Source organism: Quercus robur, chromosome 10 (genome assembly GCF_932294415.1).
Source record: "Quercus robur chromosome 10, dhQueRobu3.1, whole genome shotgun sequence".
Lineage (NCBI taxonomy): Eukaryota > Viridiplantae > Streptophyta > Magnoliopsida > Fagales > Fagaceae > Quercus > Quercus robur.
In genome coordinates, this window is record NC_065543.1 from 2,894,805 (window position 1) to 2,910,355 (window position 15,551).

Genomic DNA, 15,551 nt, shown 5'->3' on the forward strand with positions numbered 1-15,551 from the left:
CCTTGCACATCAAGGCCTTATTCTTGGGGTGCACAGCCATTCTTTGGTTGAAATGACTCACATGCTGTACAGGGTCTGTTCTACTATTATACATGGTGAACGTTGGCTGAGTGAATCGCTGAGGGAGTCTTTCTCCTTCAATTCTACGTGTGAAAGGTGATCTGAACATTTGGTTTAACGCCTTACTCATAGCATTGTTTCCCAAGCCCTTGCAAGACGGGCTCTTATTTCTACGCCTACGGTGATAATCCTCATCACACAAGAAATATTCATTGGGGGGAGTCCTTGAATTGGGTCTATAACTGCCATTCCCATTATCACTAGAAGAACAATCAAAATGGGAAGGAGTTCGCCTTCGCCGTTCGCGGCACAACTTCCTCTTCAAATGAACAATCTCTAGTTGCCTGGTTCTAGTGTTTTCCTCATGAGAGACATGACTCCCACCTCGTGATTGGCTCCTACTGGTATGGGTGGTATGCACACTAACTTCTCGGTCCCTTCTCTGCTTAAGATTGAGGAAATGATATTGCATTGGGACCCCATGGATTCCTCTTGGTTTGGACCTGAACCTACCATAATTGAACGTTGAACTCAATACAGCACAAGAATTCCAACAGACAGTGCCAATTGTAAGGACAAAATCTAGTTCCTAGGCCCAAGAGGTAAAATGATCTAGGTCCAAAGAGTCCAATATAATGAATTTGTAGAGAATGAGTTAGAAAACTAGGTTCTAATGAGTTGAGTAATAATTATAATGGATCCAGATCACAAGAAAGGAAAGATGGACTGGTTTTATTTAAAGAGAATCGTCCTCGGCACAGTTCTTGTACATAATTCTTGAATTTGATTACGAGTACAGTTCTTATTATTATAGTATTCTTCCCATAATGTTTGATCCCCCTATCTTGAGGGTGTTCTTTCTATTTTATACTATCTTCCTTCTTTCATCTCTACCCTCCACGTATAGATTAGATTGTTGGTGTTGATCCTTATCCCATCAGCACCTTCTTGAAGTCTTTGGGGAGTAGCTAGAAGGCTGAAAATTACTATTCAGATATCACTTCCTCATTAATGTGGCCAGAGAGTTAGCTACAGAGTATTCAATGCGGTGGTAGCAGCTTTCTCTTAGATATTTCACAGCTCCCATTTATCCTATATGTTCATGATGCGTATCTTTATTAATAGAATTTCCTAGAATGTTACTCTGGATGACAGAACACACCTTCTAACCTCTCTTCGGCCTACCTTCCCCAGCCTTCTCAGTCGTGGCTTGCTCGTAGAGTTCTGAGTCTTACATCTTTATTATTGTTTATTTGTCCTTGGACAACTAAGCGTCCTCAGACAATGCCCAAGGCCTAATATACATTCTTGGGCCCCCTATCCCTATAGGAATTATATTATGCATCTTATTTTATATTTTTAAGTATATCCATGAATATGCATGGGGTTACAAGCTAATTTTCTTTAATGTTTTAGATTAAAAAAAAAAAACTTATGGGTTAATGTTGATCTAAACTAAACTCCTGTCATACGTGTTTAAAATAGTAACTCCTTTTGATTGAGGTAGTTTTAATTCAATCCAATCTTGACTCTAATCAATTTTAGGTGAAACTCAAATTCAATCACGTAAGAAGGAAAAAAAAAAAAAAATCAAATCTTACCTGATGTCTAAATTTTGGTCCTCTTCACCATGACAAACTCAAACTCAATCATGTATACAAATAAAAATAAAAATAAAAACAAAACCAAAATAAAAAAATCTTACCCGAAGTCTATTTAGGGTGTGTTTTAGCAATTTTATAGGATTTTAGGAGTACTTTGGTCATTTTCAAGTTTTAGGGGCAATTTGGTAATTTTAATTATTGAGTAATTGGGTGGGTTGGGATTTATCCATAATAATTGGGTTGAATTGGGTTTAAGTTAGAATTAATTAGTTAAACTAGTTTGTAACCTCGTGCATATGCATGAATATACTTAAAAGATATACATTAAGATGCATAATATAATTCTTACATATATAATTTAAATATTATTGATAGTCATTCTTATAATATTTAAAAAGTCTTGTAAGAATATTATTAAGTAGAAAATGTAAATTTTTCATTTTAATTTTATTTATTAATTAATTCTAGACTCTTTGACTTTTGTATCCAAATGGTCTAAGTCTGGCCAGGGAACAAGCAATCGCCGACCTTGGATATTTCTCTCTTTCTCTTAGGGTCCGACGAACAACTCTGTTCTTTCTCTTTCTCCGTATACGGGCAAGCCTTCTAAATGTAATTTACCCATTTAAGCAGTTAGTGTTGTATTTATACTCCATCAATCTGTTTTAATGCTGTGATAGGAAGCCTCTCCAAACGATGCACCGTACGCTGTTTTAAAGATTAAATTGTATACGTGTCTGAATTTTAGATAGGCAGATATCCTATTTATGAGCAGCTCCTTAATTGTAAGAATCCATTTTCTCTCAGTTTCTGCTATTATATATACTACTGCTTAATCCACGCAATGCGTGAGATAATTTTTAATTTTTTATGCCATGCTAAATTCATATTCACCACCAACACCACTGCATCACTGTATTGTAATAAATCTGACAAAAGAGATGCTCTAGAATTTGAAATTTACCATCTGGAGTTTGGGAGTATTTGAATTTTACATCCTAACATTTCATAATTTGGATTTTATACCCTAACTTTTAGGTGTATTTGGATTTTACTCCCTAAAGTTTGGGGATGTTTGGATTTTACACCCTAAAATTTTAGAATTTGGGAGTGTAACATTCAAACACTTCCAAACTTAAGGAAGTAAAATCCAAATTCCAAAACGTTAGGGTATAAAATCCAAAGAGTGTAAAATCCAAACACCCCCAAACTTTAGGGAGTAAAATTCAAATTCTAAAACATCAGGGTGTAAATCCAAATATGCTAAACTTCAGAGGGTAAATTCCAAATTTTAAAACTTTAGGATATACAATATTCCAAACACCCCCAAACTTTAGGGGTGTAATTTGCAATTAACCTTTTTTTTTTGTACCAGAGATTTAGGGTTCAAAGACTCCAAACTGCTATTATTCTACAACTCCAAACATGCATGTTGCATGTTTTGGTCAAACACTTAATGTTACTTTATCAATAGAAATTGATAAAAACAAATAAGTTGTTGTTTCTATCAATTGAAACTTAGATGCATGTTGTATGTTTTGTTAAAACACTCATTAATATCTTATCTAAAATGCATATGTTGCATGTTTTGTTAAAACATTTATTCCTATTTTATCTAAAGAAATAGATAATAATAAATAAGTTGTTGTTTCTATCAACTAAAACTTAAATGCATGTGGCTTGTTTTGGTAAAAACACATTTTATCTAAAGAGAAATTGAAAAGCCACTTGGCTCAACCACGACTTCTAAGCCCAATTTTTATTACACACACACACACACACATATATATATGATTTTTGTACATATCAAATAAGTATTTGTGTGATCAAATAAGACTGCGTCCATTTGCATTGTAAAAGGGCTAAATTAGGTTTTTCCTCTCTTGGGATCAAGAATAAGAGCCCACATGTCAAATTAAATTTCTTTAAATCATGTGTGTCTTTGGGTCCTAGTTAGTTTAATTGGTAAAGTCTCCAATGGTTGAATAAGAGATCTGGGGTTCAATCCCGACTTACACCAAAAACTGATTGGTATCTTGGCCTGATAATAAAAAGCTATTATCAGAAGCGGATGTCATAGGTTGAAACTCTATCTAAAAAAAAAGTCTCTTACTTTTCTCTTTTCTTTCCTTTTTAGGCTCACTAACACTTTGACTCAAGTCATCTTTTTCTTTCTATTATCTTTTTTGTTTTTTTTTGTTTTTTAATTAATATTAGCTAGTTTATTTTGTAAAAAATATTTTCCTTTAAAAGAAACATGTAAACAATTAAATTAGAACATTTTCATGGTTTCCACTTTCCCATTAGCTCAAGTTAAAGGTGTTATTGCAAGGAAGAAGGTGTTATTGTTGTGAAAGGTAAGGTGAAGAGTAGATTAAAATGTTTATTTATATATGTTTGAAGAAAAAAAATAATATTATATATATATTAAAGAAATAAATAAATAGTCTTGCATTTGAATAATAAGTTAGTTAAAATAGAAAAGGTAGAGTTTCAATTTAGTAAAACTCGGAACGAGAAGTAGATTCATTGGATTAAATGAGGTAAGTTGTGTGGCTCAAAGAAGAAAGGAGGAATGGGCTTTTGAGATATCCACGCTTTCAACCAAACAAGCGTGATGGCTTATTAAGGAGACACTTTCACTATTCTACTGGGTGTATAAGGCAAGGTACTTCCTCCATTGCTCTTTTATGGAGGCTAAGCTAGGCTCAAATCCATCTTTTGTTTGGGGGAGCCTGTTGCAAGCTCGTGACGTGATTATGGAATGTTGGGAAATTTAGACCCCGGTTGATATAATTAACAAGTTTTAAACCCAAATTGTTAATTAGATTTATTATGAATAAACCTTGTTAAAACAAACTAACATCAATATCATGTCAATATCATGCACAGTGGAATAGTAAATAAGACAAGATATGATGACCTAGGAAAACCAATGAAACAAATTAGTTTCACAGTAAAAAACCTGGAGGAAATCCTTCCCAAAAAGCAATCCACTATAGTAAAGAGAAATTTCAGATCTAGTATAAAACTTTTGTCCCTAGACTCTACAATCCTCGTAGATGAACTTACAGTAGAAACCTTCTATCGCTTCAGAATCTTTGAACTCTTCAATATATGAACGCCACTCTTTTGCACGAATCCTAGTACGTGACTAACCAATGATGCACGGATCCCAATACGTGACTAACTCCACCAACTTGAAGAAGATGTTGGCTGCAAAGTTCTTCACTTCATCAACAATGAAGATCAAGAAGTACTTGGTTACAAAACCTTAAGGTACAAAAGACGCAGTAACTTCTTACAGAGAGAATAAGGCACTTGGTCACTTTTTTCATATGTTCTCTATGTGCATATCCTCTGTGACGGCCTTTAAAAGAAGCCTTATATATGTTTAGGGTTGTGAGAAAAAAAATCCTACACAAATATTTCAGCATGGGTTGAAAATCAGATCTGGAAATTCTGATCTTGTAAGTCTCGATAGATTCTTGATCTGTCGAGATTCTGTCGAGCTTTGTTCATTAAATCTCAGTAGATATGTTTCTGTCGAGCTTTTATCGAGAATCTGTCCAGATTCTATTTAGCTTCTATCCAGCTTTAATGAACAGCTTTTCTTTACTTGTTTTTTGGTCTAATCTTCATGGTTTTAACACTTAACTTAAACAACATGTTTCTTGAAGTCTTAACCCATCCTAGATCTACCCAATTATAAGTAAATTGCGTTTTGTCAAAGGATTAGCCAATTTACATAACATATGTTCTAACAAGTTCCACATATGTCCTAACATGGAAGGGTCCATATGGGAAGTGGGCGATGGGAGATCCATTAGTATCAGCTCTCATAAGTGGCTACCACACCCCCCACGTTTCCGTGATGGGGCAAACAAAGATTTGAGAGTCTACAACTTGATCAGCGAGGTGACCCATTAGTGGGATTGAAGCATCCTCACTGCCACCTTCACTCAAGCCACAGTGGAAGATATTTTGAGGATTAAGGTGGGCACATTGAACACAAGAGATAAGTTGACGTGGAAGGAAAATAAGCCCCAGGAGTTTACGATGAAGACTGCATATCAAATGGCTCACCGGCTCAGCCATCCTCCCTCTGAGGAGCACTCCTTCGCTGCACAAGATTAGAGCCCGTTGAAGAGATTATGGTCCCTAAACGTCCCTCTGAAGGTTCGAACATTTATGTGGAGAGCTTGCTGCAATGTTGTAGCTACTGTTAGAGATATATATTAGACATATATTAGCCCAATGTAATAAGCCCAAGCCCAGTACTACTTGTACTATATATCTCTAACACCTACAAAATCCAACCTTGTGCCTGGCGGAAAGTGCAGATTGACCCTAAGTGCTTCTTTTGTAGCCAACAGGATGAAACAACAGAGCATATTCTATGGGAGTGCCCGTTTGCCCGTAACGTCTGGGCTTTGGTTCGGGGTAAGCTGCAAAAGAGCAGTTCCTTGGCCGAGAATTTCTTCATGCTTGCACGTCATATGATATAGAGGCTTGACAGAAAGGAACTCAAGCTGTGGGCTATAACGTTGTGGTCTTTGTGGAACTCTCATAACCGCTTCCAGTTTAAGCATGTTCAAACCCATCCGAATGAGATTTTTAAGCAGGCAGACTCGTTGCTCAAAGAATATCAGAGACTTGCCAAGTCCCTCCCCCACAGATGAAATATATGTTTACGAATATACCATGTTTTGTTTTGTTTTTGTTTTTTTTTTTTTTTAAGTTTTGGTGCTTCTGGAGTAATAGGTCCATTGTTCTTTGGGCCAATTTCAGTACTGTAAAACTCCTGGGCCAGGCTTTCTTTTGTATTTTCTTTTGATTAATATACTTCTATCATTATTTCAGTCAAAAAACTCCTTTGGAGCTAGTGTGAATGCTATTAAACCAATGAATAGTTATATCTCTCCAAGAGAATAACAATAACTATTCCTTAATATATGTAGAATAATATTAAGAATTAATATATCTCAATAAATACAAACCCCTCTTTGCATATAATTATAAAAATAAAAAATCCTTAAAAAATAACATCTCATTTATTAATCTTCTCTAAATGTATATATATGAGATTGTGATACAAAATTAACCAATTGTCAAATACATGCATAGGATTTTATTCCAATTCATTTACTGTACCAAACTTGCTCTTATTCACGAGCAACTACAAGTACTTGTTTTCCAACATTGCGGCCACTAAAGAGTCCTAGGAGAGCTGCTGCCCCATTCTCAAGGCCTTCAGCTAAGTCTTCCACATATACTATCTTTGATTCTCTAATGTATGGCAATATGTGGTCTAAGAACTTGGGATAGAGGTGATAGTATTCAATAGCTGAAAATCCTTCCATACGAATTCGCTTGTATATGATAAACATCAAATTTTTAATCCCTTCAGGCTCATCAAGATTGTAGGTTGAGGTCATTCCACATCCAGCTATGCGCCCGTGGTCTCTCATGTTTAGAAGAACTGCATCAAGCATTTTCCCTCCTACGTTCTCAAAGTAAATGTCAATACCATTCGGGAAATACCTGCCATGCCAAAATAAAAACCAATAGTAACGTGTATTGTATTAATAAATAAAAATTTAGATAACATAATTTGTGAAAAATGACTTCTGAGAAGATAAAATTTTTTTAGTATCAAACAACTATGATTTTATATAGTTTAACCCTATTTTGTAACATCAAAGAGAAAAATTAGAATATATATCATGTAGAAAAAAGTGAGCTTTAAAAGCTTATGGTGACATGTTAGATTGGTACCACGTGTGACACACGGTACCAAATACTGACCTTTTCAAAGTAGCATTCAAATCATGCTCCTCTTTATAATTGAAAGCCTCATCAAACCCAAACTTGTTCTTCAATAAATCAACCTGATTGAAGACAATAAATAAGTATTCATTTAACAGAGGCTATATATGCAATTAGCACCATCTCTCCTTTACCAAGAAACAAAAAAGGAAAGTAATTATTTCATATGTGCGCTATTTCCAGAACATCAGTAGAGACATGGCAACGTATTTCATACCACTTGCTTTCAAAGAGAGAATTAGACACGAAAAATTAGATGGTGACTACACAAAGTCGATAAATAGTCAGAAATTCAAAAAGTTCTAAATTCTCATAATGTTAGTTCAATATATAAATGAAAAATAATAAAAGTATTACAAGTTTCAATACTTGATGACTAGTGTAAATGGTTTCAAAAAACAATTATTAAAAAAGAAAAAAGACAAATTAAAATGGTGATACATTAGTAGTTAAATTGTCACTGTCACGTCAATTTTCAATTATAGTTTGCTTTGAATTTGTAAACTAATATATCAATTTATAATGTTCTTATAATAAAATTCTAATACCTTGACATCACTTGTTATTTATTACACATGTATATGCCACGAACAATTTAAAAGCATACAGTGGTCAAAGGGAAAGCAATCGATCAGTACTAATTTCCAGGAGCTACGCAACAAAAAGATTCCCTAGAAATTATATAACTAAAGGAATTATCCTGATATTACTTCTTTTTTTTTTTTTTTTTTTTTTTTTTTTTTTTTTTGAGGAATTAGGATTTTAGAATTAATTAATCACTAAAAATATATATGCCAATATTGTTATAAAAAATAAAAACAAAACAAAAAGGATGAGATATTTAATTTCTAAAAACACAAAAGAAATATAGAAAAAAAATATATAATTGAAACATGAGATTGCACAGTTTATTTTATGTTATCTATACAATATAATAAGTTACTAGATCTTTTTTAATTAAAAAAAAAAAAAAAGAGTTAGTAGACCTTTTGTTGACTTCCTGCACTTCCAACCACATAGCAACCCGTCAACTTTGCGAATTGTCCAACGAGCTGACCAACTGCGCCGGAAGCAGATGAAACGAAGACAGATTCTCCTTTCTTAGGAGAACAAATTTCGTAGAAACCAGCATATGCTGTTATACCAGGATAACCTATATATGAACACATTCAAAATATGGAGGGGAACCCAAAAAATAAAATCAACATGAATCTAATTTGTCAATCGTTTTTATATTATATGAAAAAAAAATATTATCTTTAGATTAAAGAATAAGAAAAATATAATATGGATAAGATTTTATTTCTTATATTTAAGGGTGTATATATGGTTCAGATATATCTTATATTTATAATATTTAATCTAAATCTTGATCATTAGGATCCTTAATTCAAGAAGTATCCTCCTGATGAGTACAAGTGACAGTAAAAATACAAGCACATATGATGATCTGAAAAGTGAAAACCACTCACTAAAGAAAAAGGAGCACTCACAATTATAAAAGCTGCCAAAATAACAATTTGTTATCTCACCAAATTATGGAATATTGTGGAAGATTTTGTAGCCATAGTTGATTGGATAAGTTAAATATATATTGTGAGAGGCAAAATTAATGACCATCAAACCAAATAACTGACCAAGAATTCCAGTGTAATAGGAAAGTGGTACATCTGTATGGTGAATTTTGGTAAGGTTAGGTTCCTCGACTAGGCTGTACTCTTCCCATACTGCTGGTCCCCAAACAAAGTCACCTTCTTTGTAGTCTGGATGCCTGGAATCCAGAACCTTAGCCACTCCGTGCCCAGATAATGCCTGCATGTTTGCACCAATTCATAATCGCTAGCTCAAAACTCAAAACTTATTACCAATCAATTTGCATTAATAGTCATATCTACATCATAATAAAAAAATGATCAATATATATATATAGAGAGAGAGAGAGAGAGAGAGAGTCACAAAACAATTCACAAAAAATAATTCACAATTGTCGATGAGTCAAATTGTGATAGGCCCAAGTAAGAACGAATTAAAATTTACTAATTCAACTGTTGTAAAAATTGTTGTGTGTATTACTGTATATGTGTACACGAAAATAGAGGCTTACCGAGCCAGGGGTATAGGAAGTGAAGATCGAATCTTCAGCTCTATTCATGCGAATCCGCATAACAGGATCGCATGATAAGTAGAGGTTCTTCAACAAAACTGCTTTTGATCCATTTGGGATCTCCAATTTGATAGTACTAGTTTTCACGTACATGTCTGATTCTTTGGGAGAAATGGTGACATAGTCCCTCAATATCAGCTGCTTGTTGCTCACTTCCTTTCCAACACTAGCAGCCATTGCCTCTATATCTCTGTGTGTTTGTGTTTCGATATTTTTTTTTTCTCTGAAATGGTTGTGTAATGGTGGTGAAAGACTGAAATTTGTGAACAGAAGGCCTATTTGTAGTACACATATTCTTAATGTTTTATTCTGTATGAGTGCGTTTTTTAATTAAAACTAAATGTTTATGTTATTGTGTCACATAAGTCATTGCCTCATTGGTGGTTTGAAAGAAAAAATATATATGAAAAACGTCATTGATGATGGTTGGCGCTATACTTTTTGAAGCGGAAAATGTCATTGTATTTAGTTGACCAATCATATTTCTTTATATAACATGACTAGGTAAATAAATAAAGGGAAATATTAACCAATGTCTTTAGAGTATTAGTTTAGAAACTATTTTTAGTAACATTTTATTGAGAGAATAATAAAATAATAAATGTTGTTAATAGCTTTTTATATTTTTCCATGAAAATAATGTCAAAACTTTTGGATTATAGTTTATTAACGATTTCCATAAAAGCATCCGTTAACATGATCCATAAATAAATTATTATAATATATTAAATATTATGGGTTCCAATAATAGTAATATATTAGTAGGATTGGAGTATATTAAATACTAATATTCTTAGGCTCCACTTGGAAGGAGGGAATGAAATGGAATGGAAAGGAATAAAAAGAATAATTTTAGAATATTCTTCCCTTCTCTTGTTTGGGAGTTTTAATGGAGGGAATGGAAAGTCAATTCCCTTGTTTGGGAGTTTAAGTGAAAGAGAATGGAATGAGTAGGAGGGAACACTCATTCTTCTCTATTCCCTTAAAACCTCAAATTTTCATTCCCCCCAAAATTGGGAGGGAATGGAATTAGATTTAATGATTTTTTTACTAAAACTCCCAAAATACCCCTATATATTCAACCCTTTATTTTAAAATAGGGGTCTAATAGTAATATTGTCATAAAATGATTCCATTCCATTCTCTCCATGTTGCTCCCAAACAGGATTACTTACATTTCATTCATTTTCATTCCTTTCCATTCCTTTATTTTAAAACATTCAATCAAGGTTACTTAATTCCATTCCATTCCATTCTTTTCCATTCATTTCCCTTACTTAAATGCATTCCATTCAATTCCATTCCTTTCCATTCCCTTATGACTATCTCATTCCATTCCATTCCATTTCCTTATGAACTCCCAAGCGGAGCCTTAAGGTATTTGTTATTTTAAAAAAGTTTTGAATCATGATTTGGACAAGTGGCGCAAAATTAGATAACAATTAGAATTTATAGTGAATTCTAATTGTGTTTCGACTTTAATATAATATATATATTATACAACTAACACAAAATTTGGCATATGCGTTAATAATGTAGATAACATGCAATCCAATACAGGCATTCAAAATATTAATTTAATAAAAAGTTATTACATATATAACATTAGTTAAAGTTAGATGAGTTGTAACATGATTATGACTCAATTAAAAAAAATTATCCATATGACTACTAACATGATTATGATTTAATTAAAAAAATTATCCAAATGACTACCATTTTTTTTTAGTAAAGTTAGATGAGTTGTAACATGATTATGACTCAATTAAAAAAAATTATCCAAATGACTATCATTTTTTTTAGTAAACAGTAATACTTATTAGAACGCACACGAAAATAGTAATACTAGTGTTTTAAACCGGGTTTATAATACATTACATAACCAGAGTACTATTTTTAGTTGTGTTTTTTCCCTCTCAAATTTGGGCATGGAAGCTATTCCTACTAGTATAGTAGGGTGATGAAAATAGAGACATTCTAATAATAACTTTCTAGTTTAACTAGTTCACACCTCTAATTATTTCTGATAAATACATCCATGCTATAAATCCCCATACCTTAGGAAAATGTATTTGATATCAAATGATATTATGTTACCGGTATCAAAATCCAATAAGTATGAAACAAAATACTTTTTTCTTAAGCCTTAACCATGGAATCATGAAAATAAAAACCCACATGAAAATGAGTCTCACATTTATTGGAGGGAGTATTAAACATTGTTGACTTTGATCTTTTGGATATACTCAATAATTGGAGTCTTTTGGCTTAATATTGCTAAATCCGAAATTTATTTGCGTTATAGGTACTGTTCCAACTTAATTGGCGAAATGAGGAAAGAGAGAATTTCGGCAACAGTGTTGCCGAAATTCAACAAAAGTAGGAGAGAGAAAGAGGAAAAGTTGGAGAGAGAAAGATTTTGAATTTCGGCAACGCTATTACCGAAATTCCTCTGCCCAAATTCCCTGCTAGAGCTAAAAAAAACCAATTGCGGCAATACCATTGCCGAAATAGGGGAAAAAAAAATTTCTAGTAATTGTGGCAATGGCATTGCCGAAAATGGGAGGGGAAAAAATTGAATGGAATTGTGGCAATGTCATTGTCGAAAATGGGAGGAAAAAAAAATTGTTGTTGCCGAAATCTGGGGAGGAATTAAAAAAAAAAAAATGTGTTACGTTCACGATATTTTTATAATACTTTCACAACAAATCACAGGTGATTAGTTATTATTAGTTCAAATTTAATTTTAACACTGAGATTACTTTTTTAATCCAACAATAACAACCTGCCACTTAAAATTTGTTATAAAAATATTGTAAAAATTGTATGTACCTATCATTTCTTGAAAAAAAAAAAAGAATAGAATTGTGGCAATGGGATTGCCGAAATAGGTCGAAATTTTTCCACCTATTTCGGCAATCCCATTGCCACAATTCTATTCTATTTTTTTTTCCTCACATTTTCGGCAATGGTATTGCCGAAATAGGCGAAAAATTTTTCCACCTATTTCGGCAATCCCATTGCCACAATTCTATTATTAATTTTTTTTTTTTTTAAGAAATGATAGGTACGCACAATTTTTACAATATTTTTACAACAAATTTTAAGTGGCAGGTTGTTATTGTTGGATTAAAAAAGTAATCTTAGTGTTAAAATCAAATTTGAATTAATAATAACTAATCACCTGTGATTTGTTGTGAAAATATTATAAAAATATTATGAACGTAACACCTTTTTTTTTTTTTTTTAAATTCCTCCCCAGATTTCGGCAACAACAATTTTTTTTTCTTCCCATTTTCGGCAATGACATTGCCACAATTCCATTCAATTTTTTTTCCCTCCCATTTTCGGCAATGCCATTGCCACAATTACCAGAATTTTTTTTTTTCCCTATTTCGGCAATGGCATTGCCGCAATTGGTTTTTTTTTAGCTTGGGCAAGGAATTTGGGCAGAGGAATTTCGGTAACAGCGTTGCCGAAATTCAAAATCTCTCTCTCCAACTTTTCTTCTTTCTCTCTCCTACTTTTGTTGAATTTCAGCAACATTATTGCCGAAATTCTCTCTCTTTCCACATTTCACCAATTAAGTTGGAAGAGTACCTATAACGCAAATAAATTTCGAATTTAGCAATATTAAGCCAAAAGACTCCAATAATTGCCGGAAGATTACATATATGATGAGGTAAGATCTGGCGGTAGCGACACTGGCGGCTGTACCAATCGTTTTTTCGTCTAAGTTGGTTGAAACAATCAATATTCAAAACAATTTTGTTATTGAAAATATCTTGGTCGGCAAAGAGATAATGAGCTAATGGCGCCTGTATCATTTCCTGGTATTGGTCGGCAAAATGATAATGAGCTAGTGGCGTTTTCGTAAATGTCTTTGTTATTGAAAATGTTATCTGATCCTTATCAGACTCTCAGTAAGATAATGAGCTTCTTTTCAAAAAAAAGATAATGATAAATTTTTTTTTTTTTTTTTTTTTTTTTAGGGTGTTTAGAATACTGCCTCTACAAACTATCCCCTTCCCTTTAACCCAGAGTTACCATTAGACCATTTTGAGTAATTCTTAGGTACTCCTGAATCATGGAGAATGGTACTCCCTCAGTATGGAGGATGGTGCTCCCTCCTCTCACCAGGGACAGACCCAGGTGGGGGTCCGAGTCCCCCCTGGGTCCAAATTTTTTTTTTAAAGTTATTATATATTTTATTTTGTAGTTGGACTCCCTTACAAAACCTTAAAACTCCCCTTCTCCTCAATAAGCCTAGTTAATGTCATCAAAATAGCAACTATCAAACCTAAAAACTTAACAAAAACAATAAAAACATTCACAATGGTGACTGTATTTTAGCCCAAAAAAAAAAAAAAAAAAAAACTATTTTAGCACCAAAGAATCAAAAAATCATATGTTATTGGAGAAGCCAAAGTTAAATTTTTTGCAACTTAAACTGGTATAAATACCAGTTGACTGTAGCATTTATATTATTTTTAATGAAGTAATAAAAAAAATATAGAATATTTGATATTGGTTGTTGTAAAGTGAGGTGATAAAATAGATAAAGTAGCTTTTTAAGGTACTAAAAGCTAAAATGTTTAGCAATACCATTGTGAATGCTCTAACTTCAACCAAATAAAAAAAAAAAAATTTCTAATCAACACTTGAACTCGCGTGGATCACATCTAGACAAATAGAAGCAGGGCGGCAAGCAATGACACGAAAAGTACGCCACGGCAGAAAAATATGGATACGTATATTTCCAGACAAACCTGTTACAGTAAGACCCGCGGAAATTAAAAATATATATTTTGTTTTTGTTTTTTTCTTTGTTGGTAAATGATTGTATCTTAATGTATTTAGAAACAATAATTTTGAGCATTTATAATTTTTTAATACTATATGAACACCGATTTTGAGTTTTTTTTTTTCTTTATACTTCGGCTCCCGCTAGGTTAAAATCCTAGGTTCGTCCCTACCTCACATTTATGGTGGGGTTCACTATGAATGTGAGAGGAGGGGAGCATCATTTCTCCATGCTCCAGGAGTACCTAAGAATCCCCCCCCCCCCCTTTCACACACACACACACACACATATATATCCTTACTTAATTTTCAATACTCACAGAAAGTCTATTTAGTAAGCCTAACACCGTAGTGCTCAATGCATGGACACAAATCACAAACCTAACCGAAAAAAAAAAAAAAATAATAAAAATAAAAAAAATAAAAAAAAGGTAGTGGATCACTCAATGAAATAGATAAGAAAAGCAGATGAAAAGCAGATGAAAAGAATTCAAGTTTTAAGCTATTTCTTAAATAAAATGACAAAAAAAAAAAAAACACTAAAATTTATTAATAACTCACCAGGAACCAACCCCACTTCTCTTAAAATATCACCATACACCTTTGGTGCAATGGTCACTCCACAAGTTTAAGTGCTTGTGAGGTGTGGGGAGTAAGAGCTGGGGTTCAAGTCTTTAGGAGGGAACTTCACACATATATACATTTAGATTAGGTTAGAGTAGAATTTTAGTCTTGTATAAAAAAAATTTTATGCAACAACGATGGCTCCATAACTGTAATCGCTAGGTGATTTCTAGTTCCCCCAAGGTCGACACCATATAATTCGAGGCTAAGGCAATAAATATAAATGGGGTCTTTAATATTTAAATATCAATTAAACAAATTTAATTCATACTAATCAAATGAAGGTTAATTTAAATGAATTAATTTGTGAGCTTTATATGCATAAATTTGTAATATTTTTAGCATTATTCTACAATTTTGTGCCTTTATATAAAGGACTAAAGCCATTAAAATTTTCATTTAAAAAAAAAACCATTAGAAAATGTGGGCTTTGGGTCAAGGCCTTGAACTGGCGCATCCCTTCTCTT

The 15,551-nt window shown here is 32.9% G+C and overlaps 1 protein-coding gene across 1 annotated transcript; it reads right to left on the reverse strand.

The window, feature by feature from the left end:
• Positions 1-6,699: 6,699 nt before the first annotated feature.
• Positions 6,700-9,954, reverse strand: LOC126701427 (2-alkenal reductase (NADP(+)-dependent)-like). The gene is made up of 5 exons (XM_050399518.1): positions 9,598-9,954; positions 9,131-9,305; positions 8,480-8,646; positions 7,473-7,555; positions 6,700-7,208 (listed from the first exon to the last, which is right to left on the reverse strand). Exons 1-5 carry the CDS (start codon positions 9,832-9,834, stop codon positions 6,830-6,832), a joined length of 1,041 nt encoding a protein of 346 aa, XP_050255475.1. The 5' UTR covers positions 9,835-9,954; the 3' UTR covers positions 6,700-6,829.
• Positions 9,955-15,551: the final 5,597 nt, after the last annotated feature.

Bases quoted from the DNA above. Each gene is read 5' to 3' on its own strand.
- LOC126701427 (XM_050399518.1), bottom strand. From the start codon at position 9,834: ATGGCTGCTAGTGTTGGAAAGGAAGTGAGCAACAAGCAGCTGATATTG. The intron at 8,647-9,130 runs GTCAGTTATTTG...GTTCATATATAG, and splicing joins CTATTACACTGGAATTCTTG to GTTATCCTGGTATAACAGCA. The intron at 7,556-8,479 runs GTCTACTAACTC...GTCTTCAATCAG, and splicing joins GTGCAGGAAGTCAACAAAAG to GTTGATTTATTGAAGAACAA.